The following is a 22,727-nucleotide window of genomic DNA, read 5'->3' on the forward strand; positions in this document are numbered from 1 at the left end:
ACGACAAAGGCAAACGCACGGAAGGTGTCCAGCTCACCCAGGCAGTTAACTGATCCAAACAAGGGGGGCCATGATGAATGAGGAGAAACGGATGCTACAGACGTGGCATAACCCAACCCACCCCTCTATGGCAGCTCAACATAGAAAACGGGAAGCTCTCAGAAACAGTGCTAGTGACCAGCACGCGGGGTCCACCCCTGTGCACCAGTGCCGTCATGATTCAGCTCGAGGGACTCAACTGGGGAAGAGCGCCTCCGAGTACTTCCTCCCAAGTGACTGAGCAGTCCTTAAAAATGGAGTCATTGAAGAGCTGAGAGCCAGCGTCCCACCACGAGAGAGACTGAGAGAGAAAGAAAGGAGGGGAGGGGAGGGGAGAGGAGTTCAGGCCGAGTGCTGGCCAGCCTGCAGAATTTGGAGGACCCTCTATTGCTGGATCTAATTAACAACAAAGTAGACTGGCTAGTTACATTCTGTCCACATACGATGCTAATTTAATGGAGTCCTTAAATGCCCCAGTGATAGCTGAATCACAGACTACTATGTTCTAGGTAAAACAATGATAAAGAGCAGTATCCATTCAGAGGAATTAGCATCAGCATAATGCCATGTTCAGTATTACCTACTTAAAAAAAATAATCACAGTGGTCTTCATTACTTGCAAAACCAAGCTTCCTTTTTCTTCATAGAGATGTCAATTCTAAGTATACTACTAGTAATGATGGAGCACACATTTCAGTCTTTTCTTTTATCCACTAAGCACTTTATAGTGCCAGTTAGTGTACAAAAAGACTGTGAGCTCCTTGGGTCCTCGAGGAAATAGCGTGGTCTCCATTGCAGTTACACATTGCAGACGAGGGCTGGCTCGCAGCCCTCTGTGGGAGCAGTTGACACCAAAATAAAGGCCTGAAGAAACAACCCAGGAACTGGTAGGCTGCTAAGCTGAAAGCACAATGTCAGACCATTCGCTCTGGAAGAAGGGCGAGGACAACTCACATATCAAAGAGTGTGGAGTTTCTAAAGCTCTAGAAGCAGATCTGAGGTCCTTTCATTTGACTCTTTCCACCAAACCCCCACCCACCTTCTGAGCTGTCCCATCAAGAAACCGACAGGCACACCTGACCAGTGCAGAGACGACTCTGAAAAAACGTTTGTGCAGCCTGCCGGTGTGTCCTCCCTCGTTCAGCAAGAGGAAGATGTTATCAGAGCAGCCTCGTGAAATGAATTTTACATTCAAGCCTAGACCTCTTCCATGTTAAGAGTGATACCCCGGCACAATCAAAGGTTTCTCTCACTTACCTAGCTAGATGGCTGACTAACCAGATGATGGATGACTGGCTGCAGTTCTGAGAATGGTAAGCCACTGAGAAGGAATGTCTAGGGTGAAGGCCAAGTTACAAAAGGAAATGACTGGCCTCAAATCCGATGACTTCCACACACACACTCTTACTGACAGCACTTAATGCATCACACCTTGCAAAACCCCACCTTCTTCCACCCCCAGAGAAAGGTAGAAAATGGGCTGGAGCAACCTCCAACCTCATGCTCTGGCCACGCCCCCCAACTTCCCAGTCTCGCAGGTCTCGGTTTCAGGGATCTTGCCAGCCACATAGACCTGCCTAAGAAGCGTGCTCATGTACACGAGGAAGGCTGGGCTCTCAACCCTCCAGGGAAGAGGAATGCCCACAGAAGGAATGATGGCCCCAAAGGGAATCCCAGGCTGCTTGGAGCCATGGAGACTGCTCCTCCTTGCCACTGAGCAAGAGCACAGTTACAGCACTACTTGATACGCAACCAGGTGAAGGTCTGACATGACCTCAATTACAGAAACATGACAGCTCACGAAAGAACTGATTTTCTCAAGTCTACGGAGGAAAGGACATACGACAGACCTTCCACATCACCCATATTCAGTTCAGTACTATAATCAGAACCAAAAGTGCTTTTTTATCTATTGAATAGTGAACTATACCAATCTCTGTTTTTAAAAGCAGTTGCATCATACAAGATTTGTTTTATATTACACCTACGGTCAACAGGCCGGTAAGACATCCAAAATATACTTTTACCTACGGGAGGATACAACCAGCAAACTCCTTTGCCCTAAAATTCTTTTATTTCCCCAAATTTAATCTTAATTTGGCAGAGTTTTAAAACGTTTTTAAACCTTGTATTTTCCCCATAAGCTGGCAAAAATCTATCCCCTCTCCTGTCCCTAGATCTCAGCTGATTTAGACTCCAAGCGGTTTCTGAAATGGTCTGTGTCACACGCTAAAGACACTTTCACCCATGGCTGTAAACATCAAGTTAGTTGAAGTCATGTCCAATAAATATCCAAGCGTTCCAAATCTCACAGGACCACTTTAGAAACTCCATTCACAGATCATTATTTTCACCATAACAAAGACAACTGAAACATATATTAAATACCAGTTATGTGAGAAGTGAGGAAAGGAAGCTCTAAATAGTCTTTATCGATTCCCCTGACTTTGCCAACCTGGCCTATGTACTAGTTTCCTATATGCTACAGGTCTGTTACTTGTGAGGCAACATCTGGACTCATAATTTGTTACCAGTTGGCAATACAGAGAGAGAGAGAGAATTAGTTTAGTACCGAAGATGTACTGTGGGCTCAATCAAGCAAACTAGGTCCTAAAAGTAAGGTAAGTGCCTCATCATACAAACCTATGAAATTGCCTTCAGTACATGCCCCCAAGAATGGTATCTGAGGAAGGGTCCAATACATTTAAATGGACTAAATCTGCCAGTGTCCTTAACATTCACCATCCTGGAAGGAAAAATAAAATTCCATCTTTACCTGTAAAAATTTTTAAAGTTTAATGTAAAGTTGTTAAAAAAAATACAAATAGGAAGTCCACTTGTTTAATATTGTACAAAAAAAGTTGAAGTAGAACTCAAAGTAAATGAAGCATTATCACGTGTTGACACCACTATCTAGTTATTCATAGTAACCTTACTACCCGAACAATAGAAAATAGGGAGCAATTGAGGGACTGAGGAAGGGAGAAAACCAAAAGCTGGTCTACCAAGGTTATTTTTCTACACTGCGGATCGCTGTGCTCACAGAGACGGCTTCTTTGACTTCTCCACTGCGCAGGAAATCAGTTGTATATAAAGTTGAACCTGCATGTAGAGAACAACAACATTCCTAATTAAGAACAATGTTATTTACCAAGCTTCTACCTTAGACAATGTCTTTCTAAAACAAAACACGTTTTCTCTATCACATCGTATGCATTAAATACCAAAAATACTTATCGTTTTAAAAAAGAAATAAGGCTGTAAGTTTGATTATAGCCTTAAAAAGATCCTTAAAGCGAAGAGGCAATTTTTAAATATTGGCCTACTTTCCTCCCTCAGCACAGGTCCCTACAATTGTCAGAGCTGCAATAAATAAACAGCATGACTCCTTCCACTCTCCTTTATTTCACCACTCAGCCCATGCGTGCGCCAAAGCCACCGACGTCTGCTAGTGACCGAGTTCTACTCAACAAGCTTTCCTGTTGTTGAGTTTCCTGTTGTTATACCCAACAAGTTTCCTGGAACGCCCAAATCACTACTTATTGTTTTAAAACTTCTATTTAGTGGGCTATCAAAATACCTTATCTGTTATTTTACTTGGTCTTTATATTCTATGAAGGATTTGTCCTCATTTTACAGGTGATTCTCCACATTTTTGCATGTACAATCTGTGCCCCTACACCCCAGACCCCATCTATACAATCTTATTGCACCATTTCTTCTTTGGAGGTAAACATCAAACTTATCTTCAAGCACTATCAGATTTAGATTAGAGGAGTTACCCTAGGGCCTTTGTCAGTCATTAAAATATAACATAAAGCTTCTTTAAAGACCAAAATTCATACGCTACGCTTTCTTGAGTGTGTCCAAACAACTAACGTCGGCGTCTGTAAGACTAATCCACAACGGTCAGCATCGCATACCTGCTCAAGAGCTGAGGGAGACTAGAAATGATGGGTCCGTATCCCGGTGCGTTGTCATACAACTCAAACAGTGGTGCAGCTACCAGCTTGTAATTTTTGGGGACTGCAAACAAGGCTAAAATAAACAAAACCAAGGAGGAACCGATTATAAGGATCTACATATAACCCCCTCCCTGGGGAACAGACAACAGGAAAGTGGGTGAAGGGAGACGTCAGACAGTGTAAGACATGACAAAATAATAATTTATAAATTATCAAGGGTTCATGAGGGATGGGGGCGGGGAGGGGAAAAGTGAGCTGATACTAAGGGCTCAAGTAGAAAGCAAATGTTTTGAGAATGATGATGGCAATGTACGAATGTGCTTGACACAATGGATGTTTGTACGGATTGTGATAAAGAATTGTACGAGCCCCCAATAAAATGATTTAAAGGTAAAAAAAAATAGGGAAACATAAAAAACAAACCCAAAACCAAAAAAAAAATCCAGAACCATATTTATTTCCCATTTTCTATAATTTTTCTCCCCAAATAATCACTGTTTCCTCCTTCATTTCACTCTATATGAATCATAGTGATTTTACATTTGAGAAAAATTTGTTTCAAGACAAACATGTTTATGGAAAACGGCATTCTCGGTAGGACAGTCTGTGCCTTTCAGTGAGTGTTCAGGGTGACAGCTTTGAAAGTATCGAATCCTCGGCACAGAGATCTACCACCAGCATCTCACCCACCCTCTTTAGGTTTGGAATTTACATTAGATTCCGTTACAAGACTGTTATAAGAAATGAAACGATTGCTTAATAAAACTGACAGCAGGCCCAGATGGTATTAAACATTTCTTTAAAACAATTCAAGTGTCTCCCAACATTTTCAACGTAGCCACACCTCAGAGACTGCAAGTTCGGTTCCAGACCACCCCAGTGAAGTGAGTGCTGCAGCAGAGTGAGCCACGTGCATTTCCGTGGCTTCTTATTGTATGTAAAAGTTACGTTTCTATTGTGCTACAGTCTTGTGTGTATGCGATAGCCTTGGGAGAACATTTGAAATACTTTGAGAATTACCAAAATCCGGCAAGAACCGAGCACATGCGTTGGAGAAAAAGGCACCAACAGACCAGCGCGATGCAGGGTGGCCCCAGACCTCCCAGGGTCAAACAGGTACTGTCTGTGAGGCGTGATACAAGGAGGCCTGCCCGTCATTTACCACCCACAGTGAAGAGGCTTTGGATGACAAATAGTTTCAGGAGATAAAGGGACTGTAAGTTGGCATTTGGGATTAGTTCAATTATCTATAGGTGACTCCACAGGCTTGGGTGGGCTGTCAGTTTTACAATGAACATCAAGGAACTTGGAGGAAGCACAAGTGAGGTATCCATGGAATTAAGGAAGTTTTAAAAGGTTACCTTAAAAATAGTGAAATAATTTACCTTTCTCTTGAAGTTGAACCAGAAATAACTTCTTGTGTTCCTTGGGCTTCGTGATGTGCGCAGGAATATATGGATACTGAAAGAACAAATGAGAATGAACTGCAGTTTTCAAACCCACCACCTTACAGCTCCCGGGCTCTCCCACCTTCCCCACCTCAGAGGTTACGCTCAGATATCGCCACTGAGAGCAAACAGGTCCTCAGACTCCCGACAATCTATTACAGTGCTTCTCAACCTTCCTAATGCCACAACCCTTTCATGTAGTTCATGTTGTGGTGACCCCAACCATAAAATTATCTTCACTGCTACTTCTTAACTGGAGTTTTATTACTGTTATGAATCGGGTAACCCCTGTGAAAGGGTCGTCTGACCCCCCAAGAGGGGTCGAGACCCACAGGTTGAGAACTGCTGCTCTATTATTTGGACATGTAGCCAGCCCATAGCTCTTTCTTTCTTAGTATGTTTACACTTCAAGACAGTGCAAACGGCTGGGGGAGGAGACTTCCTTCCAGTCTCCCCTTTAGAGACCCAACAGCTGACACATACATGAATTGGGAGCTGCCTTACTATAAAATAACAAGTACCAAACCATTGGAGGCAAAAAATATGCAGTCACAGCATTTGCAGCTTAAGAAATTTTTAACAACACAATAAAATCTGGTCTCAGTGATTTTAACAAAAATTGTTTGTTGTCTTTTCCCCTCAATAGTCACCTAGTTGGAGAATATCTAGGATCCAGATGTGAGTAATTTTACTAGATTAAAAGTTTAAACATAACCAAGAAAGTAACTTGACAAGATGTCAACACATCCCAGTCCAGGAGCCAGCATCAGGACGCCAGATAAGCCACGGAAACGGGTCTCTGCCAGCTGGGCAGGGCTGACTGCTGGGGCGGGGAGTGGCGGGGTAACAACACGGCACAGGACATGAATTTTTTGAGACATGAAAGGGATGTTGGCTGAGAAAAACATTTTTCAATATAGAGAAAAATGTCTAAATCAGTGTTCTTCTTGTTCCTCTGAATGAGAATCTATGTTTTTGCACAAAACATTCAGAAAAATCTACTTTGACTTTTGTTAGCCTTGTACTTGAGGGCAAGGGGATCAAATGACCTTACACTGGAGGAAGCTGGAAAGCAAAGCTTTTACAATGGCTTCCAAGTCCACAAGCCAGGCATCAGAAGTCACCAGGTTGCAGTTCATACGCCTGTGAACTCCCAGTCTCTCGGAGACTGGTGGATGGCTGAAGACAAGCTCTCTCAGTAACAAACTTGTCTTTGTCTCATTAGGGGTCCTTGAGAAATAAGGTCCGATCAAAACACTGGCTTCCAACACTGGGGACCTACTGAGCCAATTAAATTCAAGGCACAGAGGTCAGCTCAAAAGGCCATAGTGACTGTTTTTTGGGGTCCCAAAGGGGTAATAGATTTTCTTGAAGAACACAGATTAGTCATAGGGCTTACTATGAATAAGTTGTAGGAAAATGGAAAACTGCATCGTGAGAAAAATGTCAAGAATTTTTGCCCCATCGTGACAATGTGCCCATTCATTCCAGGGTATCAAGGCTGTCCCACAGGAATTTCACTGGGAAACCTTACCCCACCCTCCCTACATCCCGACTCTTGCCCCATCCATCTTTTTTGTTCCGCAGACTCCAAGAACATTTAAAAGGAACGTCAAATTGACATTTTCCCAGGCACAAATTGAAGAGCACAAGTGCAGGATTCCTCAGGGAAGGGTTAGTGATAGAAGCTGCTTTCGGAAGTGTATAGATCTAGACAGAGAATTTGTCGGGAAACAATAGCTTCACAATTTGCACTTTGTTTAATAAAAGGTTCTATAATTTCTACCAATACTTCTTGACTTACTCTAGTCAATTTATAAGGGACGGTGACTGTATTAAATGCTTTATTCTTTCAATTAATCCATTTTACATTAACTGCCCAAGAGACTACATATCTTTCTCAAGAGAACAAGGATACGGAGTTGATAGCCAGTTAACTCCGACAGGAGATAAAAGCCCTGTTCATTTCCACTATGCTCACCCATTGGCACGTATTACGGATCAAATGACGGCCCTCAACATTGTGCCATCAATCCTAGCCTCTACGTGTAGGGTTATAATCTAACTTGAGAAGGGATTCTGTTATGTTCATGAGACAGGATGTTGTTCCCCAACATATTTAGCCTACCAGTCACTTTTCAGGAAAAATAAAATTACTCTGCAACCTCTTCTGCCCCAGGAATTAAAACCTTTAGAACCCTAGCCCCTAACTGAAGAACAGGGTAGGCATCTCCTTCCGCAGCCCCTGGGATTGTTCCAACCCCCCACGCAGAGCGGGGGTTCTTGCCTACTGTGAGAAACACTGGTGGAGGGTATGTCTTGATCCAAACTCTCTAGAGATGAGCAACGACGGGATACGATAGATGGCCAGACACAGGGTGTCCCGAGGAGCCAGGAAGCAAAGCAGGTAAGACAACGACATTCTTCGAGAGCTGAGGAAACGCCTTCCTCTGGAGTTAGCACCTAGAATTCAGATTTCTAGTCCTCTAAACAGGGAAGACCTGGTAGTGGTCAGGTAAGCATTGGACGGCTAACCACAAGGTCGGTGGTTCAAACCCACCAGCTACTCCATGGGAGAAAAAGAGGCTGCCTGCTCCCGTAAAAACTGTCAGCCTCAGAAGTCCCAGGTAGGGTCTATGAGTGCTGTCCAGGACGCCATCTATCCCCCCTGCTACACAAGGGAGGAGGATCCAACTCATTAGTCCTAGTCTCCAGACTGCCTCCACCCTCCTCCCTTCCCTTCTTCGGACAACAAAGGGACCTTCCACAGCATTCGACTTCTCTGCTGGGTTTGATAATCCATTGCAACGACCACACAGAACTCCCAGACAGTACTCAAGATTATGGGGTTTTTTAAGGAGGTTACAAGGATTAAAAAATATTAAGGATATCGTCATTGGTCCAAAGCAGTACTTTTCTCCTTAATCAGCAGCTAAGTCTCTCTCAGCTACAGGGTCATGGGGCCTCTGCCTCAATGGGCCAAGGCTCTGACTCACAGGCTCATAGTCTAAGCTCTGCTCCGATGGCCTACAGCTTGGTCCCTGAGCCAGTCTCTGGTGCCCGTTCCTGGTCTCTGCCAGTTCACAGAGTTATCAGACATGTTCCACTTGAGGCTCTTCCTCTTTGGTGGTCCTAGGGTTTCTCTCTGCTTCAGAGGACGCACTGATAGACATGTGGGTTTTGTCTTTCAGCAGACTACATTCCCAAGGAGGCAAAAGGTGGCTTGGTTCACACTTTCTGGTAAGGTGGAGATTCAGAATACATCCCAACTTGCCCATTGGCTTAGCACAGAACTCCCTCCACAACTCATTTTATATAGCCATAGGCATAGGGGGTAGACTATGAAAAAACAGATGAGATGTGAGAGGGATGGTGCATTGGGAGTTCATTCCACCAGGTCAGACTGTGAATCAAGTTATTTAGAGGCTCTGAAAAGATTCCATTAACAGAGTGCAACAGAAAGGCCTGATGTGTGGCAGACGGGGGACTGGTTTTGCCACCACAAAGCACCTGCTCACACAGCCATCTCAGGGCGCCAATTTTTGGCGAAAATCAGCATGCTCCCCTTGCCCCATATACTTTAGTCACTTGACCTCACTCCATGTGACTTCTTTTTGTTTCTGCGAATGCAGAAGTACATAAAAGGGCAATGATTTGACGACTTAGAAGAGGTGAAGGAAAAAAAAAAACCCACAAGGGAGGTGCTGTCAGCCATTCAAACAAATGAGTTTGAACAATGTTTCCAAGAATGGAATCACAGATTGGACAAATGTATTGAATGCAATGGAGAGTAATTTGAAGGTAAAAAAGTTGTTTTGTAAAGAAATATAAATTTAACTACATAGCTTTGGGAGAAAATTCCTTTGGGAGGGGCTAACCCCTCATATATCACATAAAGAATTACGGCTATCAGGGGCCATATTAACTGACTACATCTCAGGTCACTCTGAGTCAGAATGCCTCAAGGGCAATAGATTGGTTTTTCAGTTTTAAAACTTGAGAAAATGAGTTTGTTTAATAAAGGATATTTACTAGGATATTTCTTTTAGAGACGCATGAGACAATGAAGACAATACTCAACCAATATTCCGTTCAAACAATTACCAACCACGGCCAGCCTCCGGGCACAATGAACTGAGGTGACTGTCCTAGGCTTTGGAGGGCCTCTACAAACCAAGACGACGAGGCGTTTGGTATCAACAGACGAAGGTTTAGGCAGTGGCTAATTAAGCAGCAGCTTGAGCGGCACCGGCCAGAAGACCTACGGCACACATACAACGCAAGTTTCCACACGACCACCGGGCCAGAGTGAGTGGTGTCACCCAAGTTCCCTCTGGAGTCCACACGGGCCTTCCTTCTCGTCCTGGCTCTGCCGTTCCTCAGACCCCTCACCAATTCGCAGTGGTTAGGAGAGGCCATCACACAGGCTCCCAACTCACGGGGAACTGAGGCCTGGGGGGTCCCGAGTTATCTTCTCAATCGTTGCAGCTTCACAAATGAATCCACTGTTGCAGCTGCTGTGTCGATCCATCTCATGGCAGGCAGGCCTGGCTTCACGGACCGGATGAGGTCCTTTTCTAGTGACTGGTCTTTCCGGATGATGTGTCCAAAGGAAACAAGACATGTCTCAGCAGCCTTGCTTCCCAAGAACATGCAGCCGTTCTTTCTCCAAAAGGGATTTGGTCATTCTTCTGGCGGCTCAGACAGAGATACAGTCCAGTCTTTGCCACCACCACAGAGCAAACGTATCCGTGGTTCCTCCGTCTCCCTGGCTTCATCGCCCTGCTTTGGCATGCCCACGCGTGTGTCCATTCGCCGTCTGTGTGGTGGCTATGAGACTGCAAACTGGCATCAGCAGTCCCCGTTCCAGCAGGGCGCCCTCACGGTGGGCAGGTTTCGGCAGAGCTGCTAGACGAAGGCAGGCTGGGAACAAGGGCCAGGCTATCATCCACACACAAAAACCAGCCACGAATTACTTTATGAAAACCACGTAAGCACAGAGATTTCATGTTCTAAGGAACCGTGGTGGGGCAGTAGTGACAAGTCGAGTTACATGGTCGGCAGTCTGAAACTACCCGCCACTGCAAGGGAAAGATGGAGCTTTCTATTCCCAATCAACAGTTACGACCTTTGGAATTCACACTGGGGGGCAGAGGGGAGTGGATGCTCAAGTGAATTAAGACTCCGATCCGAATTTGGCACACTGAGGATGTAGTGGGTTTCACCCTGGGCTGCAGGTCAGGAGTTCAAACTCACTAGCTGCTCCATGAAAGAAACACAGAGCCATCAGCTTCCATGAAAGTTTACGGCAGGGCTCCTCAAACTTGTTTAAACAGGGGGCCAGTTCACTGTCCCTCAGACCCGCGGGAGGGCGGACTGTAGTTAAAAAAAAAAAACTATGAACAAATTCCTATGCACACTGCACATATCTTATTTTGGAGTATAACCCAAACGGGACAAAAACACCCAGCAGGCCGGATAAATGTCCTCGGCGGGACGCATGTGGCCCGCGGGCCATAGTTTGAGGACGCCTGGGTTACAGCCTTGGAAGCCCATGGAGCAATGCCACTCTGTCCTACAAGGGTTGGAATCCACTAGAGGGCAGTGGGTCTATACTGAGTTTGGGTCCCCAGGACCAGGTAAGGAGGATGAATGAGGACATTCGGAGTAGCGTCAAACAAACAAAAAAGAGTAGCCTGTAAAACTTCGAGGGTTATCACCAAGCATTTTCCAATTGGATCAAGCAGGGTCAAGAGACCAAAGACCCTGTAAAATAACTATTCCATCACTCTTTGGAACTTCACTCTCTGCCCAAGAAACTGTTTTCTTAAAGCTAAAATTCACGGCTGTTCTCGGGCAGTCAACACTAGAACTAGGATGAACAAGAAGAATCGGCTCTCCCCCAGCCCACAGCACATCTCCTCCTAGCCCACGGCTACCCACGGACTGCGCGGCCCTGCCCTACCTGCAACACTAGGCAAGCAAAATACACACTTGCCCCGCGGGACCTGTCACAGCAAGTCAGGGTACTGAGAAGATCATGTATCCTCCTTTAGAGAGACACGCGGAAACAGCTCATTGAGATATGGTACCTAGGTTTTGCTTCAAACTAAGCCAAAGACAGGGCAGGGGAGAGGGGCACGGGGGCTAGGGGCTGAGGAAACAAGATGCTAACTGGCTAAGCACTCATTCCTTTACAATTCTCTTTTGTGTACATTTGAAATTTTCCATGAAAAAATGGTTTTGTAGTGTTTAATCTGTAGTAGAGAAAAGGAAACATCAAGTCAAACTCTGCTTTTATTTCTTAAGTGCAGGGGGTGGGGTTAAAGTACTTACCTGAGGAGGCTCAAAATTCGGTCTCCACCAGTTCCCAATGCAGTCATCAATGACCCAGTCTTGCAGGACCCCGTCTTGACGACCTAGGATCTGTCACCAAGAAACGAGGCTCCAGTTAGCAGCTAACGACACCTCTCGTGACTACTCGCCTTTAGGGAAGAGAATTCTCCCGGCAACACGTCTAATCGACATATGGATAATCAGCCTTCGGTACAGGTTTCTTCTCTAGAAGTTCTTGTTGATTACTATGTGTCACTCTACACTTATCAGTTCAGAAGACATCATTTAAACTAGACAAGGTCCCCCTCTGTCATAGAACTGTGTCCCCGGGGGTTGCAGGCTGGTGTTTCTGAAGCAGATGCCCAGGCCTTTCTTCCGAGACACCTCTGGGAGGAGGTCTGCGGTCGTCAGCCCTCTGTCCCACCCAGGAACGAAGGCAGCCCGGGACTTGAAATCAGAGGCAGTGTCTCCACTAGAAAGCTACTCTTTGTAAAACATCCTCTTGTGACTACGCTGTTTTCAAAAGCAAAACCCCCAGAGCCCTCTATTTGTGAAAACTTAGATCTTAAAGCCACGCCCCTCCTTCATATTTCATCTCCCACCACTCTCATGATCAGTATTTGTCAAAATTCTGCACTGAAATCAGTATGACTAAGCAAATCAGTCACAATTAAATTTTAACTACATGTCCTTCGACATACAACTATTTATTTTCTTTATAATTAATAATGGTTTCATTTCCCTTGCTAGCACTAATTCATTCTCCACGGAAAGTTTCAATTCAAACACCAGTTATCCTAATTCAGACATGAAATAATGAATTAGTTACTTTCCCCAAGAGACATCTTCCTATCACCCTGCCCCAACCTCCTCCAGGGGCTCTCGAGCCCTGCCCAGCAGCTGGGGACTCCCTGTCTCTCCTGAATCCTGTAGCTTAGGTTTGCTCATGTTCGTGGCAAACACTCTATAGCTTCTTGAGAAAATGCACCGGATAACATTTTTGTGTGTGTGGAAATTCTGCACGTCTGAAAAGAACAATTCTACCCACTCATTTGATTTGCAGTTTGATTGAATGGAAAATTCTCAAATGTACCCTCCAACCCCCATCTTTGGGGGATTTGGGGATCCTTACTCGTCTCAAATTTCAGAAAGACATCTTGTCACACTCACTGTCTTTTTTATCGGAAAACACATCCTTCAAGGTTCGAATATTTTATTGAATCAAATTCTTCCTTTTCTTTCTATTCTCTTTATCTGTAGTTTATATTGATCCTTGAGTGAGCCACTAATTTTATCTTTTCTCAACTCTGTTCCATCATTGAGTATTTTTATTGTACTTTCTGATAAGACTTCAAGTCAAACTTTAACTCTTCTACTGCATTTTATTCCCAACACTTAAAAAACTTTTTTATATACCATGCTATTGGGAGCTCTTACAGCTTAGAACAACCTATACATCAATTATATCAAGACATTTGTCTATATGTTGCCACCATTATCAAAATATTTTCTTTTCTACTTGAGCCCTTGGTATCAGCTCCTCTTTCTTCCTGCCCTCCCAACCTTGTGACCCCTTGATAAATGATAAAGTATTATTATTTTCATCTCATACACTATCAATCACTGTGTCCCCTCACCCACATTTCTGTTGTTCATCCCCTGCCAGGGGTGGGGTGGGTTGCACCTAACACTGTCTTACTACCCGAGTCTATTTTTTTCTTTGAATATCTTCATTTTTTTTATTTGTACAAAAGCTTTATATAAGAGTTATTATAGATTAAGAAAGCATCCCAGCCCAGTACAGATCAAGTCCACAAATCCGTTATTAGCCCTTATTGTCTGATACCAGTCTGTGAAGTCCTCTTCAGACTCACACAACACATACAAGAACATTGAGTGCAGGAAGTTCACAGGTCAGTGAATGGAAAGTCTTGTGGATCCAGTGGCAGTGGAAACATCTGAGCTGGCGTGGGTCTTCAGGTGGCTCCTCCAACTCCAAGGCTTGGGCAGCCAAGCTCCATGTGACTTGTCAACAGGAATGTGAGGTAGAGGGAATGTCTCTGGCCCCACCCCGTGAGCTATTTATCTCCTTTGCACCTCCAAATGAGGGCATCAAGCTGCGACCTGATTGACAGGCTAGACTACACCCCTTCACAAGTTGACAGATTATCTCACTGCGACACCATTAGATGTGAGGGCAGTTCTAACCTTTCGTATTTTTAAATTTTATACAGTAAGATATACACAACAAAACTTTGGCCTTCCGATGGGTCGTGTGGAGGAGTTGAGCCAGGCAGGGTGCAGTGTAGCACAGATGAAACATACAACTTTCCTCTAGTTTTTTAATGCTTCCTCCCCTCCTCTATCATAACCCCAATTCCACCTTACAAATTTGGCTAGAGCAGAGAATGTACACAGGTACAAATAAGAGCTGGAAACACAGGGAATCCAGGACAGATAAACTCCTCACGACCACTAATGAGAATAGCAACACCAGGAGGGTAGGGGGAAGGTGGGAGGAGAAAGGGGGGACCAATCACAAGGACCTATATATAACCGCCTCCCTGGGGGACGGACAACAGAAAAGTGGGACACAGAAAAGGAGACATCAGACAGTGTAAAACACAACAAAATGATAATAATTTATAAATTACCAAGGGTTCTAGAGGGAGAGAGAGTGGGGAAGGGAGGGGGAAAATGAGGAGCTGATACCAAGGGCTCAAATAGAAAGAAAATGTTTATAGAGAATGGTGATGGCAACAAATGTGCTTGACACAATGGATGGATGCGATGGATTGTGGTAAGAGTTGCACAAGTCCCAATAATGATTTTAAAAATAAACAAAAAATGGCCTTTTTAACCATTTTTAATTATATGGCAACATTAATTACATTTACCATGCTGTATTAGCATCATCACTACGCATTTCCACAAGTTTAGCATCACCCCGAAGAGAAACTCAGTGTCCCTTCAGCAGGAAGGCCACTCCATTCTCCCCTTCAAGTCCTGGCAACCACGGACAATCACTGATCTCTCTGCTTGTGCTGGACAGATACTTTGTTTACCTTTCTGTCTTTCTCCATTACTTTAGCGGCACTCTTTTATAGGCCCAGCTCCTCTCAGTCCAGGAATGCTGAGCATCGTTGGATTAATGGCTGAACTTGCTTTCTACAGAGCTCTTTTCCCTTTTTAATTTTAATAGTTAAATTGACAGATAATTCACCGTCCTTTGTTTAGTAAGATACTCTCTCCAAAAGCCTGCTATCTGGTTCTGTGCTCACGGTGGAAGACGAGGCAGAGAGATGCACGCGGTGACCTCAGTGCACAGGAGCCAGGGTGCATTGCTATTGCTTTGGGGTGGCTCCAAAGTCAGCACCTGCGGGTCTTTGTTTCTTGGACGGATCATTTCCTCTTCGGTCTTCACTGTCCGGGTCTGCTAGCTAGGACAAATGCAGGGCTCCACGTCTTCGGGGTGGACGCCTTCACTTAGCGCCCCAGGCCCCAAGCAGGGGTTCTCACTCTTCCTCAGGCCGCCACCCTTTCATCCTGGTCCTCAGCTGGTGGCAGCCCCCAACCATAGCATCATTTTCATTGCTACTTCATCACTCTCATTTTGCTACTGTTAGGAATCGGGCGACCCCTGTGAAAGGTCATTCAACCCCCAAAGGGGTCGCGATCCACAGGTTGAGAACCGCTGCCCTTGCTTAAGGGTTTCTGATTACGCCCCTACAGCGAAGCCATCGCCTGCCAGCCTCTGCCTGACTGCAGAGAGCAGGGAAGGTAATCTCGACATACAAACACCTCCTATGAAGACTTTTGGACAAAACCACTCTAAGTTCATGCATGCCTCACTTCCCAGGTAACTTGACACCACTAATTCCTCAGCCTCTCTGTTCTGCAGTGTGGATTTCAACCTGTCTTCTAGCTAGACTTGGATCCTTTAGTCAGTTAGCATTTGCCTATCTGCTTTATAGCTTCCATAAAATGGCCTTGCTATCGTCTCACTGTGCGCGTGTGTGTTACTAATTTTTTAGTGGTTTGAGAAGCAAAGATATGCAGGTAGGTTCATTCTATAGGACATCTTTAAAATATCATAAAGACCAACCAGTAAGGCATAGTTTAGGGTTGTTGCTTCTTCTGCTTTTCAGAAACTGCCAATGATTTTTGTACTGAGTATGCATGAGGCTTGTGATCAAAGAGAGAAAATGGCATACTATTTTTTCTCAAATTTTATAATGAAAACAACCTGCCATCTCAAAACCTTCCAACATCTATTGATTTGGTCCCAAGCCGTTGCAAGCCAACTTTAGATTGACTAACCCAGAGTAGGGCATTTGGGGAAAAGTATAAAAGATGTGCAAACAGGAAAACAGCACTGAGCAGGAATCTTTCTCTAGATGCTGACTCTAGCCCGAGCCTGCCCACGCTGCCCACGCGCCACAACACACTAGCGGTGTGACACCAAGGGCCTTAACTTCTGCAGACCGGCATCAGTAGTGCCCACTCCCTCAGGTGCTAGAAGGACTAAAGGATTCAGAAACATGAAGGAAGTGCCAAGCACTGTGCCTAAGAGAATAAGCACTCAGTAAGTGCTGGTTTCCATTCACCATAATTGCTGAAACATTTCAATGAAGGGATGAATGAATACATGAAATAACCAATTATCACTTCAATTTGCAGAAAATAAGTACTTCACTAACCACAGAAGTTTCAATTATTGAAAACTAAACATTCAGCTGGGAGGAATGCTGCTACACTGCAGGGACATTGACGGACAAGATGGCCATGAACTGTTGAATGGAAAACCAACTGTTCATAAAACGGATGGTAATCACATGGGCAAGAAGGAAAATGCCCAAGTGGTTAAACAGAAAAATACCTCTGTCATTAAGCGTTTTAGTCCTTCAACTTCATCTTCTCCTGGATTAAGTTCACCACCAGGTCTACAGAAAAGGGAAGAATTTCAGCTTAAATTGTGGGGTCAGCAGGGAAACAGGCTAGTTATTTCTATCAAGAAACTCAATATGCACTTTATGTCACCGGATACGGAAATCTAACCAAACAGGTATTGTAGCTAATTAAAATATGCTAGAAAATGGAATGTATGTAAATTTACAGCACGCAAAGCTAAACTTTAAATAAAATATACACCAGAACATAAACTAGACGGGAAAGAAAACCTAACTGCAAGCCAGCAGGCCACCCAAGTCTCTTTTCTCTGGACTCACTGCCGTCTAGTCAGTGCTACGCAGAGGGACCCCTTGCAGGTTTCGGGACTGTAACTCTTTACGGGAGTAGAAAGGCCAGTCTTTCTCCCACGGAGCTGCTGGTGGTTTTGAATTGTGGATCATAGCCCAACAGGTAACCTGGGAAAGACAGGGTCTAGAAATGCCCAGACAGGCAGCGGCCCCCATTCTTCAGCCCTGACGTATGAAACACTTTTCCAGAACTTCAATCTTAAGTATCTGAGGTACTCTTTGGTCAAATGGCTGTGATCTAAATATAAATTGAGAGATTTATGAGTTGAAATAATCAACGTAAATGATTACCTTTAGGAATGAAAGTCACTGAAAGAACAGGAAGCCCGCCTTACCTATTCATCCTACAAAGAGCAGTACCCTTCCATGCTCGGTAATGCTGCATGAAGCCTAGAAATTGAGCTTGGATGAATGTATTGTGCGGAGCGCCCACCAAACTATCACTAGTATCAGCAACACAGCCGTGCAGCACTCAAGTGAGGCCATCCCATCCATACAGGAGCCCTGCACCAGAGAACTACTCGTGATTTTCTTTCTAAAGACTCTATTAACAGTGGTGTTTGGCAAACCAAATGACCAAGAGCTAAAGCTGTGTTGAAACTACATAAAACTACCGTATATACTTGTGTATAAGTATACTGAAGTTTTTTCAGCACATTCTTAATGCAGTTTTTGTGCCTCGGCTGATATTCGGGTCGGCTTATACTCAAGTACATATGGCACATAAAAATTGTCATGCCATGAATTTCCAACACTTACAATTTGAAGAAAGTTGTTCCAAGCTGCAGCAATAGCACATGGGGTAGCCGGTGTTCGTGCACAATCAGAACTCCTTCCACAGTTCTTCTCATTCCAATTTTATCGAATTCCTCCCTCATGCGTTGAAATCGGGCAGCCACAGAGCTGTCCTTCTCATAGAGGGGCTCCTTTGTACCGAAAGTGTAATTGGTAAGCGGATACCTGTGATCCAAAGACAAATACTACCCATGAGACCCAAAGATCAAAATGCCTTACCACAACAGACACCAATCACACAGAGAGAGCTCAGCGCACACACTGCAGATCCTGTACTGAGATAGAAGACGTGTCCAGAGTTACACAGCTACTTCACAAAGACTGCAGAACTGTGAATCCAGCTCTCAGGAACATGAGGCCAGAGCTTTCTGTCAGACCCTGCTGCTACTCCTCACTTGAACTTCCAGGCCTCAAACTCAAATGTGTTGCCATCAAGCCCATTCTGACTCACACAGGGCAAGGCAGGGCAGACCTGCCTCGGTGGGTGTCTGAGACTGCCCATCTCTACAGTAGTCAGCTTCATCTTGCTCCCGAGGACCTGCTGGGAGGTTCAAACCGCTGACCTCATGGCTAGCAGCTCCAAACATATCATAACAGGCCACCAAGACTCCTTATTAGGAACTCCCCAAACCTATAAAACAGAAGAACGCTTGCCTTTAAGCCTTTAAATGCTAAGAGAGGCAAATATTCTCTGGTTTTAGGTCTGGCTAATATACTGTTATCTGGCTGATATCGGGTTAGTGTATCCTTCAATTCCTCTAATCTAATTTGAAGTGCTTTTAATTATAGGTGGTACTCTGTCCTCTAGAGTCAATATGAGCCAAAATAGGCCGAAGGCTGTGAATTTTTTTAAATGTCAACTTCCTTCTATAAACAGAAGCACCACTTTCCATCATCACCTCCCTTGTTAGCTGCTATTTCTCCTGGTCACCCCTCACAGGCTGTTGACACCACAACCTGTGCTCTGCAGATCACCTGTTTGAGATCCCACCCAGTCCTAGTAAGAAGCCACTATTCAGTAGCCTTAGCCTTCCCTTCTTTTTTTTTTTTTAACAATTTATTGGGGCTCATACAATTCTTATCACAGTTCATACATATACATACATCAATTGTATAAAGCACATCTGTACAGTCTTTGCCCTAATCATTTTTTTCTCCTGTTTTATTTTTTTACATTTTATTAGGGACTCATACAACTCTTATCACAATCCATACATATACATACATCAATTGTATAAAGCACATCCATACATTCCCTGCCCCAATCATTCTCAAGGCATTTGCTCTCCACTTAAGCCCCTTGCATCAGGTCAGCCTTCCCTTCTATTCTCATCAACTGCCACCCCTTTTACCTGGCAACCAAACTAGGCTAGATAAACAGTGAAGGCAGTTTTCATCCCATCAAATAAAGCTCTAACTTTCCCTTAGACCTAGTTTAAAACCCTACCTTTATGGACCTTTCAATTGCACAGAATTTCAAGGAAAAATGTTCTGGACACTTGCCTACCTATCCCAAAGCATCAAAAGCCCTGGCATGAAGGCAGAATGTCTATAGAACCTACTCAGCTATCCTAGAAATGGGAACAAAGCAAGGGTACCAAGGCGGGAGGAACAAACCAAGGGAGCAGGAGGAGAAACACTTGTAGAAGGCACATTCTTGGTCTAAGTGAAGCATCTTTTAATACCAATTTTAAAGAGTATTTTCTGTGTTCTTTAGAGACTACGCCTACTCTTCACTTGCCAACTACCTGACATCTCACATTTACCACAACAGGCAAAAACCCTACGCTCTGACAATGCAGTGTACTAACTTACACCTGGCAGCAATGCTTAGCCAGGTGAGAGCTAACGGTGGCTGTGATGTGAAAAGCAAATGGTAATTCGGGTAGACCATGATCCTCAAAGGTTTGGCAGTCAATGTAATGATGTAATTTGACAGTTGCCAATCATATTAAAAGTACAGTAGGCTAAAGTAAACTCTCAAATATAGTGTTGGTTAGATCTTTTACCCACCGCTGATGCATCAAGTCCAAATAAAAGTGAATCTATAGGAAAGAATACGAGAGATGTCATTGATGTCAGATGATCTTGGTTCAAAGCAGAGACTACCAGAATCATGTTTACTTATGATTTACAAACTATGCAAAGGCACTCAACTGTGTGGGCCATTATAAACTATAGGTAACCTTGAGCAGGGGAATTCCTGACCACTTCCCTGTGTTCATTCAGAACCTGTACATCGATCAGGAGGCAGTTGTGCGAACAGAACCAGCGCAAACTGCACAGTTTAAACTCAGGAAAAGTGTGCATCAGTTACACCTTCTCAGCACACTTGTTCAGTCTGTATGCTGAGCAAATCATCAGTGAAGCTGGCTTAGATGAAGAAGAATGTGGCATCAGGATTGGAGGAAGGCTTGTTAACAACTGCTACATGCAGATAACACACCCTTACTAGCTCAAAGTGAGGACTTGAAGCACTTGCTGATAAAGGATTGCAGCCTTCAAGATGAATTACAACTCATCGTAAATGGGAAACTGGAAGTTGTCCAGGACTTTGTCTTGCCTGAATCCACAATCACTGCTCATAGAAGCAGCACTCAAGAGACCAGATGACAGGTTGCGTCAGGTCGATCTGCTGCACTTTATTTATAGAGAACTACTGAAAAGCAAGGATGTACTTTAAGCACTAAAGAACAGCTGACCCAAGCCAGGGTATTTCCCATCGTCCCATATGCATGTGAAAGTTAGAACTCTGGTGCTGGAGAAGAAACCCTGCAACCGACCTATGTCGGTGAGTGAGGATTAGGTACATACAGAACTTCTTGACCCAATGTTGCATCTGGCATTGTTGGTACAGCCATCCCTGTGTGCAAAGCAAAATTTTTTTAATGTTTTAAATATATATTAACATTGCATTGTCACCACCTGGTATCACAAGAATTAGGGCTCGCCAGAACATCTCCAGTCAGTTCTCACATCAAGCAAGATGACATCAAGATGAAGCATGCGAGGTTCTAACTGAAATCAGCATCACGTCAGTCACACACATAACATATTAGGCCCATCATCCTCTGCCCTTAAAGCACAGCCCACATTTTACTTCCTCACCACACAGACCCAGCACCAGACACAGGGCCTGAAACAAAGTAAGCATTCATGCAACACTTCCTTAAAAGAAAACAATTGGGGGTTGGAAGAAAGACTCCTTTGCAATTTAATAGACCACCATCTATTCATATGAACTGAGTGCAAGGCAGTGATTGCTTCTGAACCCTGTGTTTACATGGAAAAGGAACAGCACCTTAAATCTATCAGCTCATAACCCTAATGTAGCAACAACGTAAAACATGTTACTGAAAACACAGCTATTTCATCTAGTTAAAATTGTCAAGCTTTGCATCACTGATTCAGACAGTAAGGGAAATGAAAAGAAAAGAACCGGGTCTTAGTTCTGATCACCACACACTAATCCAAAGGGTCTGCTTTAAAGGAAAACATTTACCTTTCCATTACATGGAACTCTTTTGAAACTAAAATGAATGTTGATGGAATACTACCTATCGAGGTACCAGTAGTAACTATCAAGTAATGCTCAATTGTATGTGCCCAGCATTTTTATTACCTTAATTTCCAAGCCAATTTATCTGAGAATACCTAAAGTGTGGTACCCCAAACTATCAGGAAATCCTTGCACGGCGAAAACCTGACCAATAGAAACCGGTGCCTATCCTTAAAGACCATCAGCATCACAAACTCAGAAATGATTAAAAAAAGAGAAAAGGCTGACAGGCCAATTTCTTTCGTAAAACACACGACAAATGCAAGTTACCTGCCACAGCAAGACTGTGTATGAGAGCGACCTTGAAATGCAATACTATTTCGTGCTCAATCATAAAGGTGTGTCGAAAATACAATGAGTCCACAATGAACTAACTACCTGCGTCTCCACAGCCTGAAACGCCAACCATCACAGCACCCTAAAACCTACTGGGTGCCTGGATGCTGTCGCGGCGTCAAAAAAGATAGTGAATGGACAGGAAGGAAAGAGAGCCAAAAAGAGAGGAACGAAATGTGGCCTACGTATAGCGGAAATACGATAGCAGTTAAAAAGCAAAAACTAGACGGATGCATTGCCGTTAGATCATGAAAGCTTATTGCTGGAGAAACAGGAACACTGCAACAACAACAAACACTCTACGGCGGGCCACTGGCATAAAATGAAATATCGAATATCAAATTTAAAAATCCCCAGCTTACGGGAAAGCATAAACATTGACTAGATTTTTAACCTAGCGACCTCCACAAGAAGGCGGGAAAAGGATGCGTTCAAAGCAAACTCCGTTTACGTTTGTTGATTCTACTCAAAAACAGCAGCAGATGAGACTGAATACGGGGGTGGGTGGGTGGGTGGATGGATGGATGGGGGAGTCCTCTGTGGGAGGGCTGACCGCGCGAAATCGGAGGACGGGTAGGGGGCCCGGAAAAGAGCGCACTCGCGAAGGGGAGCCGGGATCCGGCAGGGGGGCGCGCCGGAAGAGGAAGGGTGGCTTCGGGAGTGCTCCGGGGTGCGGGGTGCGAAGGCCGCGGGCGACGGCGGGCCGCACTTACAGGTTGATGGTGCGCTCCAGCGTGAGGGGCTTGGTCTGCTGGATGTACTTGTTGCCGAACTGGTTGACGCCCCGAGGCCAACCGGTCTGCGAGCGATTGGGCGGCACCACAGACATGCTGGCGAGCTCGAGTCCTAGCGGCTAGCGGCGATGGAGGCGGGGAAAAATCCTCCCCGTGTGGGTAGCGGTTCTCTGTGTCCCCTCAGAGGCCGCCACCGCCCGCCATTAACATGAAAGCGCAAGAGGAGGCAAACGCACGCCGGAAGTGCATGGGACCCT

At 44.5% G+C, this 22,727-nt stretch overlaps 1 protein-coding gene across 1 annotated transcript; it reads right to left on the reverse strand.

Moving 5' to 3' along the window:
* Positions 1–2,810: 2,810 nt before the first annotated feature.
* On the reverse strand, positions 2,811–22,713 carry NUDT21 (nudix hydrolase 21). The gene is made up of 7 exons (XM_075536208.1): positions 22,450–22,713; positions 17,806–18,006; positions 16,668–16,731; positions 11,789–11,878; positions 5,390–5,465; positions 3,963–4,077; positions 2,811–3,141 (listed from the first exon to the last, which is right to left on the reverse strand). Exons 1-7 carry the CDS (start codon positions 22,563–22,565, stop codon positions 3,120–3,122), a joined length of 684 nt encoding a protein of 227 aa, XP_075392323.1. The 5' UTR covers positions 22,566–22,713; the 3' UTR covers positions 2,811–3,119.
* Between the last annotated feature and the right edge of the window lie 14 nt (positions 22,714–22,727).

The sequence above is a fragment of the Tenrec ecaudatus genome, chromosome 18 (genome assembly GCF_050624435.1).
Source record: "Tenrec ecaudatus isolate mTenEca1 chromosome 18, mTenEca1.hap1, whole genome shotgun sequence".
NCBI classification, from domain to species: domain Eukaryota; kingdom Metazoa; phylum Chordata; class Mammalia; order Afrosoricida; family Tenrecidae; genus Tenrec; species Tenrec ecaudatus.